Source organism: Notechis scutatus, chromosome 6 (genome assembly GCF_049901735.1).
Source record: "Notechis scutatus isolate UNSWTSFEM ecotype Mainland chromosome 6, rNotScu1.2, whole genome shotgun sequence".
Taxonomy (NCBI): Eukaryota; Metazoa; Chordata; class Lepidosauria; order Squamata; family Elapidae; genus Notechis; species Notechis scutatus.
The window spans coordinates 28626766-28640740 of NC_142014.1; the positions used below are offsets into that span (position 1 = coordinate 28626766).

The window sequence follows — 13975 nt, forward strand, 5'->3', positions numbered from 1 at the left end:
AAAACCCAACACAAACCATGTTGAAATAAATTATAACACAACAGGCCAGGATAATAAATTGCAGATTTCCAAAAGATAATGAAACACACACAGTTGGGAGAACACCAAAACCCAGATAAGTCTCGACAAAGATAATGCACGCTTTGCTTCCAGCAAGGTGCTGTGTGCAAACGCCCTTCTTATATCCTGTTCTCCCAGCTGCAACTAATGAAAGGGATCAGGGCCCTTTTCTCTCCCATAAGCCACATTGGTCCCTTTTCTGTTCATCCTTGCGCGCCCTAGGATGAAGAGAGGGTGGCCCTGGGTCTTCCTCTGAATGCCCAGCTGGACAGTGCCCTTCCCCTGTCTCTTCCACAGCCACTGGAGCCACACTCCAACTCCCTGTCAGCTGCTCAATCTCCCCCTCAGAATCAGACTCCAACAAAGGCATGACAGGCCTGGAAACTAAAACATATGAAGAATGGCTGCAGGATTTGGGCTTGGCTAGTCTAGAGAAAAGAAGAATTGGGGTGACATGATATTCCAGTATTTGAGGGGCTGCCGCAAAGAAGAGGGGGTTAAATTATCCTACAAAGCACCAGAGGGCAGGACAAGAAACAATGGTTGGAAACTAATCGAAGAAAGAAGCAAACTGGAATTAAGGAGAAACTTCCTAACAGTGAGGACAATTAACCAGTGGAACAGTTTGCCTCCAGAAAACCTGGCACTCCATCACTGGAGGCTTTTAAGAAGAAACTAGACAGCCACTTATTTGAAATGGTATAGGTCAGTGGTGGCTAACCTTTTTCGGCTGCCATGCCAATAATTGCACGCACTCGCATACCAGCACCCAGAAGGCAATGTGTGCTGGCCCCCCCCCCTGCCCATGCGTGCGCAACCCCTTCGCACGCCATGAGTCTTTGCACACACACGCGCGATTCCCCCCTCGTGCACGGCGCATGTCTGCGCATGCACACGCGTCTCCTGCGCACCCCCCACACCCCCTGCGCATGCGCACCAGGTACTCAACAGTCAGTTGTCGGCCGGTGGCACGCGCATGTGCAGTGAGGCTCTTCTGGGCGACCTCTCATGTGCTGGGGGAAATGGCTCTGCGTGCTACTTCCGGCACGCGTGGCATAGGTTCGCCAACATGGGAATAGGTTCTCCTGCTTGAACAGAGGGCTGGACTAGAAGACCTCCAAGGTCCCTTCCAGCTTCTATTCTACTCTACTTTCTATTTTCTATTCTAATCTATTCTATTCTATTCCATTTTCTATTCTATTTTTTCTTTTCTTTATTCTGTTCTCTATTCTATTCTCTATTCTATTTTCTATTCTATTCTAATCTATATTTTCTAATCTATTCTATTTTTTTTATTCTCTATTCTATTCTCTGTTCTAGTCCATTCCATTCTGTTCTATTCTACTCTATTCTCTATTCTATTTTCTATTCTAATCTAATCGCTAATGCTGAACTTCTGCTATTTAGGGGAAGACAAAGATTAGACAGAGCTAAAATCTTGAAACCTCTAGCGACAGTTTGTGGGCTTCGCCTCAGCCTTGCTCCGTTTCACATGTTATTGTATGACCCGATTTTCACCCGCTGTGCTCAAGACGAACGTTTTGTGATTTTTGTCTCACTCAGTGACGCTCCTGCCGAGGCCGTGTCTATGTGAAGGAAGGGGTTGAAGGATCTACTGAAGATGAGACGACTGAATCGGAAGAAGACCTTGAATTTAGTGAAAGAATTGGACGCTTTCCCAAAGGTTCCAGAAAGCTACATCGAGACTTCAGCAAGCGGAGGAACAGGTAAACCCTGGCTGACAGTTTGCGCTGTGGGAATTCATGTAGTCCTCGACTTACGATGGTTCGTTTAGCGACCGTTCGGCATGGGAAATGTGACTTAGGGCCATTTTTCACACGTACGACTGTTGCAGTGTTCCCACGGTCACGTTATCAAAATTTCAAATGCTTGGCAACGGACTCCTATTTATGACGGTCGCAGCGTCATGGGGGGTGTGAGGAGGCAGCACGCATTGCCTTCTTGGTGCTGGCACACGAGCGCGCGCGCAATTATTGGCATGGGAGCAGAAAATGGTTAGCCACCATTGGTATAGCTTCTCCCAGTCAATGCCATTTTTGACCTCATTGTGGTGGTCTTTTTTCCCCAGTTTCTCTTATAGCTTTTACAACGATGGCTCTTTTAACCATAATGGAATTTACAGTCTATCGAGACACCTGGATGAAATATGAGTATGAAGTGGACAAGGATTATACCAGGTAAGGATTTCCCCTGGATTACCTTTTTTAAAAAAACGTATATTGATTGTATATGACTTAATTTGTTGTTCTTTTAAAACAAGCTTGATGCCTTTAAGGGCCACGGTTTCAAAATTCTTGCATTAATTCTTCAAGAGCCTGATAACAGGAACACCAGGTGGTTATGAAAAACAAAAACAAAATTATTACCTGTCTTCTGGGACATAAGGAAGAAACATGCTTTGCTACACCTTTGAAGGGGAGGTAAGGTAGATCCAAATAGATTCGTTTAGGAGCAAAGCTGTTAAGAGAGGATATTGCCACACGGTCAAGCTGCTTAAAATCGAGAAAACTCGATTATCCCAGAAGCTCATTAGAAAGATTTAGTGAAAGGAAAAGGGGTTAGTTTTCTGTACCTCAGAACTCTCTGTGTGTGTGTGTGTGTGTGTATGTATGTATGTATGTATGTATGTATGTATGATATACATACATAACATACATATATATATAATTTAGCCTCCTATTAGTATAGTAAGGCAAGTCCTCTCTGATGTCACTTTAATTTAATTTTATTATTATTTATTATTTATTTTATGATTTTAATCCCCCCTTTATTATTTTTACAAATAACTCAAGGCACGGAACATGCCCAGTCCATCTTCCTTCTCCTAATTTCCCCCACAACAACCCTGTGAGGTGAGTTGGGCTGAGTGGGAGACTGACCCAAGGTCGCCCGGCTGGTTTTCATGGCTAAGGCAGGACTAGAACTCACCATCTCCTAGTGATTGGCCCAAAGTCACCCAACTGGCTTTCAAGGCTAATGCAAGACTAGAACTCACAATTTCCTGGTGATTGGCCCAAAATCACCCACTCAGCTTTCATGACTTGGCAGAACTAGAACTCACCATCTCCCATTTTCAAGCCTGGCGCCTTAATCCATAAACCAAACTAGGTCTCTTTCTAAGATCTCCCTCTCTTGAGTTAAGAGGAGGCCGCAGCCCTTTCTGAAGATACAGACTCCATCTGTTCTTTGACAGTGTTTTGCAAACACTCCTTCCTACTCTTGGGCTCGTTTCGTCAGGTCTGCTGAAATCCATTCAAATTCTGCCTTGGTATTATGGGAGCAACTTGTATTTCGCTGGAATGCTCTTTGATTTCTGGGGAGGGAGGATATTTAGGGCCTAATAGAGAATATAAAATATAGAATAGAATAATAGAATAGAAAGAATAGAATAGAGGCTATAAAATATGGAATGGAATAGAATTACAGAATAGAAAATGGAATGAAAAAGAAAGAATATAAAGTATGGAATAGAATAGAATAAAATAGAATACTTTATTGTCACTTTGAATGTACACTAGTCGGCATACATTGAAATGAAATTGCGTTTCATGCAGCTCTCAAAAGAGTCTCCACCTCTAATATATACATAAACATGACAAGATTATCTAACCCCAGTGGCTTTTGGCCCCCAAATTTATTTTTATATTCACCTTGAGAACTTTCTGTATTAAGCAGTGAATCCTACTCCAATATTTCTTATGCCCATTTTTCAAGCTGGGAGTTTACATGCATTTCTTGGTCTCCCGCTGATGTGCTGTGCATGTGCCTTTGGGGCACTGAAAACATTTTGCATCTCTGCTGGAAGCCGATGTGATTTTTTTAAAAACACTTTTGGAAATAATAGTTGTTTCTTTGGATTCTTTGTGTTGTTGTCATGGAGATAAATAAGCAATTTCTGCCTCAACCTGAAACCTATAGGCAGCGCTTACAAATTTCAAGATATAGCCATCGCGGGTAAGAATTCCCAGGGAAAAGCATTATTTTTACTGAGTTGTCGCTTCTCCACCTTCAGCTAAACATGATTATGCTGCTCTCATCCCCATGTTGCATCAGAGTTCATAAATGTTTTGATTCACGTTCTTTGAACACTCCAGTGTTTGTTCAGTAAAGCACAGCATGGCATCACACAATTATTTTATCAGTGTTGCTTCCAAAAAGAAAAAGCACAGCATGTCGCTATCTGTTGTGGTTAGCTGGCAGCAGGTGCAGATGGCTGAGGAGAGCGAGGACTCAGATGCTGGGCCAGGACCATTAGGGAGTGGACTGCTGCCTTCAGAGATTGTGGGGGCTGGCAGCAGCGATGAGGTTCCCGAGGAGCCTGTGCCAAGTGCGCGTGCACGCAGGATTGCTCATAGGAAAGAGCAGCTACAACAGCACGGGCGACTCAGGAGTAAGGCTGCAAGGTAATGGCCCCTCCTTCAAGAAGATAAAAGCCAGCTGTGAAACAAAAGTTCTTTGCAGGAAGCAAAGACGTTTTGAAACTCCAGCCTCGTGGACATTCCAGTATCCTGAGTTTGTATTTGAAGATTCTTGTATTGCAAATTATTTCTTGTCTGTTATCTTTTGGCACAGTTTGGCAAGGCTTGTGCTTATCGCAGCTAATTATTTTGCAGAAGCATTACAAGGTTTCTGTTCCCTTTGGATTGTGTTTGATTTGTTGGAAAAGGGTGTGCGTCAGAACACTATCACAATCATATCTCGCTTTAGACCAGGGTTGTCTTAAGAGTTGGTTAAGAGTTTTGGACTTCAACAAAAGCTTGTGGGATTCTGGAAGTTGAAGTCCACAAGTCTTAAGATTGGACAACTTTCTTTAGACTAAAAAGCAGTACATGATGCTTTCGACAAGGTTTCTTCAGACAGGCAGTTCTCTGTTCTCAACAACAACAACAACAAAAATAGAATTAAAGGCAGATTTTTATTGTTCGAGTTGTAGATGGAAATGTAAGGTGGGTTCCTTACTTTACTTGGAATAGTGCATCCAGTTTTGGTCGCCACAATATAAAAAAGATGTTGAGACTCTAGAAAGAGTGCCGAGAAGAGCAACCAAGATGATTAGGGGACTGGGGGCTAAAACATACGAAGAATGGTTGCAGGAATTGGGTATGTCTAGTTTAATGAAAAGAAGGACCAGGGATGACATGACAGCAGTCTTCTAATATTTGAGGGGCTTCCCCAAAGAAGAGGGGGTCAAGCTATTCTCCAAAGCACCTGAAGGCAGGAGAAGACGCAATAGATGGAAACTAACCAAGGAGAGAAGTAACCTAGAACTAAGGAATTTCCTGACAGTGAGAACAATTAATCAGTGGAACCACTTGTCTCCAGTGGTTGTAAATGGTCCAACACTGGAGGTTTTAAAGAAGAGATTGGGCAACCCTTTGTTTTAAATGGCGTAGGGTTTCCTGCCTAGAACTAGAAGACCTCCAAGGTCCCTTTCAACTCTTATTCTATTCTATTCTTTATTTTTCTCTCTCTGAATACAAGCAGAAGTCCAACAGGCGAAGTGGTTCACACTCAAGTCCCAGATCGAGGCTCTTAACAAGGTTGGCTTCTGACGTTGTAATTGGCCTCTGAGGAGAAGGCTTGATGCTCTGTAATTAATCTAATTAAACCCCAACCTGTTGCTTTCCAGGTGTTAGTTCTCCTAGGTGGCACCTCTTCAAAAGTGCTTGGTTGGGGAATAGCAAAGATTTATAAAAGATTTGGGATCCAGTTTCTCTAAAAGAAGCAGTTGAGACTATTCCATGCATAGCAGGATAAAAATAACATGTTGGATGATAGTAGTTGGAACATCACATTTCCAGTTTTCCATATTTTGAAGAATGGGGAATATTGTTAAAGTTTTCACATTGCGGTGCAAGTTTCCATTATAGTTACCACCTAATATGATGCCTTTTTTTTAAAGTTGGTATTGCTTAATCTTGGCAGCTTCAAGTTGTGTGGACTTCAACTCCCAGAATTCCCCAGCCAGCAATGCACCCATTTTTTTTAAAAAAATGTTTTTTTATTTGTAATTTTCTTTTAACAGCCATACATATTTTGTGGATAGTGCATTGTCTGGGTCAATATACTTTTTACACAATGCTAACAATAATAGTACAATAATCCTGATCTTAGATGGATAAATTAAGCCTAATGCTATGAGAGAAAGAGGAGTCTGAATATTATAGAATTTGGGGGAAATGGTTTGATTGGATTGAATTAAGACAAATGAACGATAGAAGAATTAATGATAAGCAGTTTACAGATTAAAAGATTATATTCGCACAAATTATATATATTTGTAAATAAGCACAAAATAGAAGTATATGTAATAGATGTCAAACACTGTTAATGTCATAATATGTATATTTTTGTTCGGTTTTTAAAGACATAAAAGATCAATAAAGTTTATTAAAAAAACATTGACCAGTTATATAAAATGGAAAAAATAAAAAAGAATAAAGAAAAAAAAGATATACATAATCCTACTCTTCCAATTTCTAACCTTAACATGCACATTGAAATTATAGTAAATTCTATTATACATCAGGGTGTGTAATACTATTTTCCCAATTTGTACTTTCCATCTTTCCCCCGCACCCCCTTTAATTTTTAATACAGTCACCATTTGGAAAAGTATTTTGTTTCTATCCATCATCTATTGTTCTTTTTAAAAAATTTCAGCAATTCTATTTACTTTTTGGTAGCTCTTTCATTGATTTGTCTCCTCCACTGCTCCTAAATCATAAGGAGGTAAAGGTATTGTTTAAAAACAAAGATGTGGGTGTAGAACAGAGATCCAAAAACTTGGCAACTTTAGGACTTGTGGACTTCAAAGCTGGCTGAGGAATTCTGGGAGTTGAAGTCCACAAGTTGCCAAGTTGGGAGACCTCTGGTGTAGAAGAACCCCAACAAATGGGAGAAAAAGATGAACAAACATACTCAGAAAATAGATGAGAAACCAGAAGGAGCAATGAAGGCATCTTTCAGAATCTGCTTTCATTTTTCTTCCTTAGACTTTCAGTTCCTCCTGCTCTGATGTCAAATGTCAAGCACTGGTGGCTTTAAATGTTTATGAAAAATTGTGCAGGCAGTCCTCGACTTCTAATGGTTTGCTTAGTGACCGGTTGAAGTTAGAGTGGCATGGGGGAAAAAAAGAAGACTTTGACCGTTTTTCCTCACTTAATGACCGTTGCAGTGGTCAGGTAATCAAAATACAGGGCATGGTTCCTATTTATGACGGTCGCAGTGTCCAGTGATCATGTTTTGCTTCTGACAAGCAAAGTCAATGGGGAAGCCGGATTTGCTTAGCAAATTTCCTAATTTAACAACGGTGTTAAATTTAACAGTGGCAAGAAAGGTCATAAAATGAGGGCAAAATTCACTTAACAGCATAAATTTTGGGTTCCATTGTGGCCTTATGTGCAGGACTGTCTCACACATCAGGACAAAGAAGAATTGACACTATAGGCACTCTGATGAAATTAACATAATTGTATTTTCTTCTTTTCTAGTAAATTAAGAATGAATATAGACATCACAGTTGCAATGAAGTGTCAACGTAAGTATTTTCATTTGATCTTTGTTTTACTACAGCAGTTATTCAGGCTAGACCGGTGATGTCGATCCTTTTCGTTTTGTGCTGAAAACGCGCACGCATGTGCCGGCACCCACAATGCAATACACCCCATTCCCCCTGCGTATGCACGTGCTTCCCAGCTGATTTTTGGCCCATTTGAGGCTGCTTTCGCCTTCCCAGAGGCTCGAGGAAAGCCTCTGCAGCCTCGGGAGGCTGAAAAATGGGCCTGTTTCGGCACTTCCATTTTTTGCCTCCAAAGGCTGCAGAGGCTTCTCTCGAGCCCACCGGAGGGTGAAAATGGCCTCTCCCGGGCTCCAGAGGCCCGCCAGAGGCTGAAAACGGGCCTCTGGAGCCTGGGGGAGGCTGTTTTCGCCCTCCCGGAGGATCGAGAAAAGCCTCTGTGGGCTGAAAACAGGGCCATTTCGGCACTTCCGGTATTTTCAGAAGGCCCATTTTTCGGCCTCCCGAGGCTGCAGAGGCTTCCCTCGAGCCTCCAGGAGGGCGAAAACGGCCTCAAACAGGCCAAAAATCAGCTGGGAGGCGCGCACATGCGCAGTGCAGGTAAGTTTGGCTGGGGCTCGCGTGCCCGTACAAATGGCTCTGCGTGCCGCCTGTGGCACACATGCCATAGGTTCACCATCATGGGGCTAGACTGACATATTACTCATGAAATCAGGATCGAAATCAGATAATGCTAGGTCGAGATTCCTCTCTTCAAGCTTTGACAAGATCTATTATTGAAAGTAGATCTTTGATGACTTTCCCTATATTAATGCTGTCATTATTGTGATATCTATTTTAAAGCTAGAAATGAGACTTTTGAAATGGCTACCTTCTTTTTTTAAAAAAAATCACATTGGATAGTACAAAAAAGAAGAAAAAAAGAGAAGCCAGATGCAAATTGGAGCTAATATTCAGCGAAATGCTTTGAAATGATGGCATCCATTAGTCTCAGCCAATCCTTTTACCAACTAATAATGCATCCTGAATTACCATTATTTACAGTACTTATAATCAGAGTTTTAATAAGCAGGAGTACTTGTTTCTGGGGCCCAAAGAAGCCACAATATTTCTGTAGTCCTCACTGAGAAGAAAGCAGGATTTGTAAATTCCTTCTATTTTTTGAGATGCCTGCAGTTGGTGGGCTCAAAACGCACAAGTTTCTCAGTTTTCTGCCTGTAAATTTGTTAAAGAAATAAATTTTATTGTAATGATTTGAGGATTCGATTAAAGGAACAGATGGATCCACATTTCGTTTAACGACGGAGGTTTGGAAAAGAAACAGTTTATATAACCCTTTGCAAATTCTTACCTCTCCTTTTCAACTTTTTGAAACAGATATTGGTGCTGATGTCCTGGATTTGGCAGAAACAATGGTTGCTACTGCAGATGGATTGGTCTATGAACCAGTAAGTGGGAGTTTCATTGTTTTTTTGGTCAAAGGTTCAGTGACACCTGCTGCTTCCCAAGATCATGAAGCCGACTCCTCGTTCCGATAAAACCCCTTTTATTTAGGTTAAAGGGAATTCCTCTCCAGCAAAGTCCCGGCCAACAGTCTTTCAAGAGATTTCACAACGACAAACCTTTATCAGTCTGGGAGAACTGCCAGGCCGATATCTTCCAAATGCCACACCGTAGCAGCAATTACTTGGCAAGAAGTCAAGAACAGATCTTCACCCTAATGAATTGAACTAATTGTCTCCTGCAAACACCCTTCCCCTTTCGCTCCTCTTTATTCCCAATGGGAGGGGCCATTCACCGTCCACCTGTGCCCTTACTCCCGAGTCGACCCTTGTTCCTTAACTGTTCCCTTCTCCTGGCAACTCTGTGCATGCGCACACTGGTAACAGGCTCCAGCTGTTCTTCTCTCCCACTGATCTCTGACTCCAAAGGCAGCTGATAACTGTCAGATGGCTCTGGCCCCATCTCTGCCTCCGATGCAGAGCCTCATCAGAGCCTTCCCCAGACTCCAGGACTGGCCCATGTTCTTCACCAACCTCCTCACTGTGACTGCTGGAGGGCCACAACACCTGGCTTGTTATGCATTCCAGGGGTGAAACTATTCACCCCATGATAACTCTTGATTTTACTGAGCTTGGCTTGGGTATCCACGGTTTCAGAAAATATGACCAGAGTTGACATCCACCATCAGGATAGCCATGCCATGCCATGCAGAACCGTGAACCACACGGTCTTCTCTAGTGAGAATGGCAAGCAGAAGATGGATTTCCATTCGGAAAAAAAATCTTACTCTCCAAATGTCAACTCGACTTACGGCCACAATTGAGCCCAAAAGTTCCGTTGCTGAGCAGAGCGGTTGCTAAGTGAGTTTTGTTCCCTTTTATGACCTTTTCACCATTGTCGCTAAGCGAATCGCTGCAGTTGTTAAGCGAACCATGCAGCCACTAAGCGTGTCTGGCTTCCCCCATTGACTTCGCTCGTTGAACACCCGCTGTGAAGGTTACAAAAAGTGAACACTTGAGCCTGTGAAACCGTCATAAATACCTGCCAGTTGCCAAAGATTATTTTTGTTGTTATGTGCCTTCGAGTCAGTTTTGGTTCCTGGCAACTGCCTGGCCCAGGCCCTGCAGTTTTCTTGACAAGGTCTTTCAGAAGTGGTTTGCCATTGCATTCTTCCTAGGGCTGAGGGGGAGTGGTTGGCCTGCAGTTCCCATTTTCTAGCCCAGTTCCTTAACCACATATCAAACTGGATTATCATTGCTGGATTATCGTTTGGTGCAGCTTTCTTAGGCTCACAATTTTTTTCAGAAACAAACTAAAGATAGTTTATGTCTTAACTTTGATTGTTTTTTTTTGTTTTGTTTTAGGTGATATTTGAACTCAGTCCCATGCAAAGAGAGTGGCAAAGGTAACAATTCAGTAATTATAATCATCATAATTCATGTCCATCCAAGGCCATCTTAGTTCAACTTTAAACTGACTAAGTACTTAAATAATTTCACTGGTGGGTTGTAGCTCGGCAGCAAGGGTCTTCAAACTTGGCAAGTTTAAGACTTGTGGACTTCAACTCCCAGAATTCCTGAGCTAACATGACTGGAAAAGGAATTCTGGGAGCTGAAGTCCACAAGTTTTAAAGCTGTCAAGTTTGAAGACCCCGTTCTGCATGTTGCTTTATTGTGCAGACGTTTCACTGTTGTTAGAAGTGCTGCTGTAGGACAGGGAATGGCAGAGCTTGTGGGTGGAGTGAAAAGAGGCATCAGCCTAGAATCCCTACATAGCCACAAGAGAACTAAGTCCAATCTCCCTTGAATACCATTGACAGTTATCTAACCGTTGTCTACTGCTGATGGTTATCTAACTCTAAGCAGGTTGAGAAGATTTGTTGATTAGTTGAGAAAATTCTTGTGCAATTCTTGGCTTTTAGCAATAGACCACTTTAATTAAACCTTCATATATAGACCTGGTCTTTCATGCCTGATAGAATTCTTTATTGGCCAAGATGCACAAGGAATTTGTCTCTGGTGCAGAAGCTCTCAACGTACATACAAGCAACCAAGTGATAAATCGCGATAATTTATCATAAAAATAAAGGTTCCCCTCGCACATATGTGCTAGTTGTTTCTGGCTAAGGGGGCGGTGCTCATCTTCGGTACAAAGCCGAAGAAGAGCCAGCGCTGTCCGAAGACGTCTCCGTGATCATGTGGCTAGCATGAGTAAACACCCAAAGGCACACAGAACGCTGTTACCTTCCCACCAAAGGTGGTCGCTATTTTTCTACTTGCATTTTTTTTAATGTGCTTTCGAACTGCTACGTTGGCAGAAAGCTGGGACAAGTGATGGGAGCTCACTCTATTATGCTGTGCTAGGGATTCGAACCGACAAACTGCCGGCCTTTCTGATCGACAAGCTCAGTGTCTTAGCCACTGAGCCACTGTGTCCCCTATCATAAAAATGCATTCATCATAAATCATAAGATGCAACACTCAGTGATAGTCATTGGATACCAAATAAGCAGTCGACATCAACTATACTAGGATATTAAATAAAACAATATAAATTGTAAAACACAAGCAACAATGTTACAGTCATAAGAAGATAAAGAAATTGGTAGTAGGAAAGATGAGAAGGATATTAATATAGCCCTACTAAGCAGTTTGATAGTGTTGTGAGAATTAGTTGTTTAGTAGAATGATGGCATGGGGGAAATACACATACACGTATATAACTAATTATATAATATAAATAACTATAATGTATTATAGATAGGTAAGTAGGTAGATAGATATAGAATAGATAGATAGTGATAGATTGATAGATAGTTAAATAGATATAGATAGATAGATTGATCGATAGAATAGATAGATTGATATAGATATGATAGCTGAATCTTTGTCTTTTGCTTTACTTCTAGGATACTACAAAATATTCAGGCCCGGCTGCAGGAAGAACACTCTCTCCAAGACATAATATTCAAAAGTGCTTTTAAAAGTGCTTCAACGGCACTTCCACCAAGGTGAGACAGTAGCTTCAGGGTCTCCTCACCTTGGGGGAGTGGGGGGGGGGTGAGAAACCATGAAAAAGAACTAATGTAATCTAAAACATGCCAATTCAGAGATAAAAGCCATGACTTTAGCCATATTTTTAGAATCAATGTGCTAAGCCATTTCTCAGTAAGGAAGTTTTTAATACACAAAGTGATAAAAGTAAAATAAACCCGAAAGAAGTTGTGGATACTCCAGCACAGGAGATTGTTAAGAGGAGATCACACAGCCCCTTGTCTGGAATGGTATAAGGTCAGAGGTTGGCAACCCGCGGCTGTAGAGCTGCATGTGGCTCTTTCCCCCCTCTGCTGTGACTCAGTCGCTCAAAATGTGCGTCACAACCACCAATGTGTGTGACATCCGCCAGCATGCGATTTATTGAGTTTTCTGACCCCCCGGTAGGCCAACCACAGATAAATCCAAGAAAAGAAAAGTGTCAGAAGAAAACATAACGTTTAACCTGAATGGTACGAGACTGTTCTGACCCAGGCTTCATCAATCATAATTAATCACAAACTTGTTTTAAAAGAAAAACCTATTTTATTGCAACGCTGGGAATTGTTTCCATTCCCAGCCGGAACTAATCTTAAACAGTTCCCCAAGATAAGCACTCACCTTTCAGTGCTGTGGAATGCTGCCAAAAACAGAAGTATCCAATTAATTGTAAAAGAAACCAAAGTACAAGAAAAGGAACAACCAAACTACACAGAGCTTGAGGATGATTCGGAACCAATCAAACTACTTTGCTTCCTGCAAAGGTTTTGTCATCTTGGCCTGACTTTTATCCCTTATGGGAGGGGCAATCACCTCCCAGCCTTACTCCCGAGTCACCCCTTCTGTATCAGCTGCTCTCGCCTTCTAGCAGCTCTGGGCACACGCGCCCTGGGAACAGATTCCCTTTGTTCCTCTTCCTCGCTGCTGCCACACTCCAGAGGCTCCAGAGTCGGCACACCACTCCCAGATAGTCCTGGCCCCATCTCTGCATCGGACGCAGGACCCTCACCCAAGTCCTCTCTAGACTCCCTGACTGGTCCCTGTTCTTCCTCACTGTCCGATTCCACTGCCGTCTGCACCGGCTGCCGGCGAACCACAACAGAGACTGGTTTACCAGTATGATTAATATGTGGTGAGAAATTGGCAAACATGCGGTGTTAGCTTCATTTTAAATGTCAAAAAGGGGTTTGTGGCTCCCTGTGTTTTCTTTTCTGTGGGAAATGGGTCCAAATGGCTCTATGAGTGCTTCAGTTTGCCGACCACCTGGTATAGGTTCTCCTGCTAGAGTAGGGGGGTTGGACTAGAAGACCTCCAAAGTCCCTTCCAATCCTGTTATTCTATCTCCTGTTAGTCTTCTAAGACACACCAGTACGTCTCCTAATTTTTCCTCAATTTGCGAGCTTGCATCTACTTCCGTGGTCATTGGGGATCATTACATTAGAATTTGCCTATGAGCAATATGTAATTTGTATTTTTCAAGGCTTTGTAAAATGCAAAGTGCTACTTTTTAAGAATTGCATTTCATTTTTTTTTTTAAATCTGCGCAGGGAAGACAATCCCGTACATTCGGCTGATGCCTGCAGAATTCACGGGCACCTCTATGTGAATAAAGTAGCAGGGAACTTTCACGTTACAGTGGGCAAGTATGTTCATTTCATTTCCTGAAACGCTATAAACCAGCATTTGCAACTTTTAAGACGTGTGGACTTCAACTCCCAGAACTCCCCAGCCAGCTCCTTCTGGGAGTTGAAGTCCACCTGTCTTAAAGTTGCCATGGTTGGGAAACCCTATTATAAACCAGCTTTTGCTTCCCAGTTCAAAACATCAGATGTACATTTTT

General features: G+C 42.2%; 1 protein-coding gene across 8 annotated transcripts in view; it reads left to right on the top strand.

The window, feature by feature from the left end:
• ERGIC2 (ERGIC and golgi 2) overlaps positions 1-13975 on the top strand; it is a 36498-nt gene that overhangs the window by 11751 nt on the left and 10772 nt on the right. For 6 of the 8 annotated variants that reach the window (XM_087967802.1, XM_026677175.2, XM_087967803.1 and 3 more), the window contains exons 3-9: positions 1624-1787; positions 2150-2258; positions 7575-7621; positions 8978-9048; positions 10468-10508; positions 12012-12113; positions 13683-13778. In XM_087967802.1, the coding sequence (XP_087823928.1) occupies positions 1682-1787; positions 2150-2258; positions 7575-7621; positions 8978-9048; positions 10468-10508; positions 12012-12113; positions 13683-13778 (572 nt within the window). In that variant the 5' untranslated portion in view covers positions 1624-1681. Of the gene's footprint in view, positions 1-1623; positions 1846-2149; positions 2259-7574; positions 7622-8977; positions 9049-10467; positions 10509-12011; positions 12114-13682; positions 13779-13975 lie in introns of all 8 variants that reach the window. The other 2 variants (XM_087967807.1, XM_087967808.1) reach the window with 1 other exon arrangement.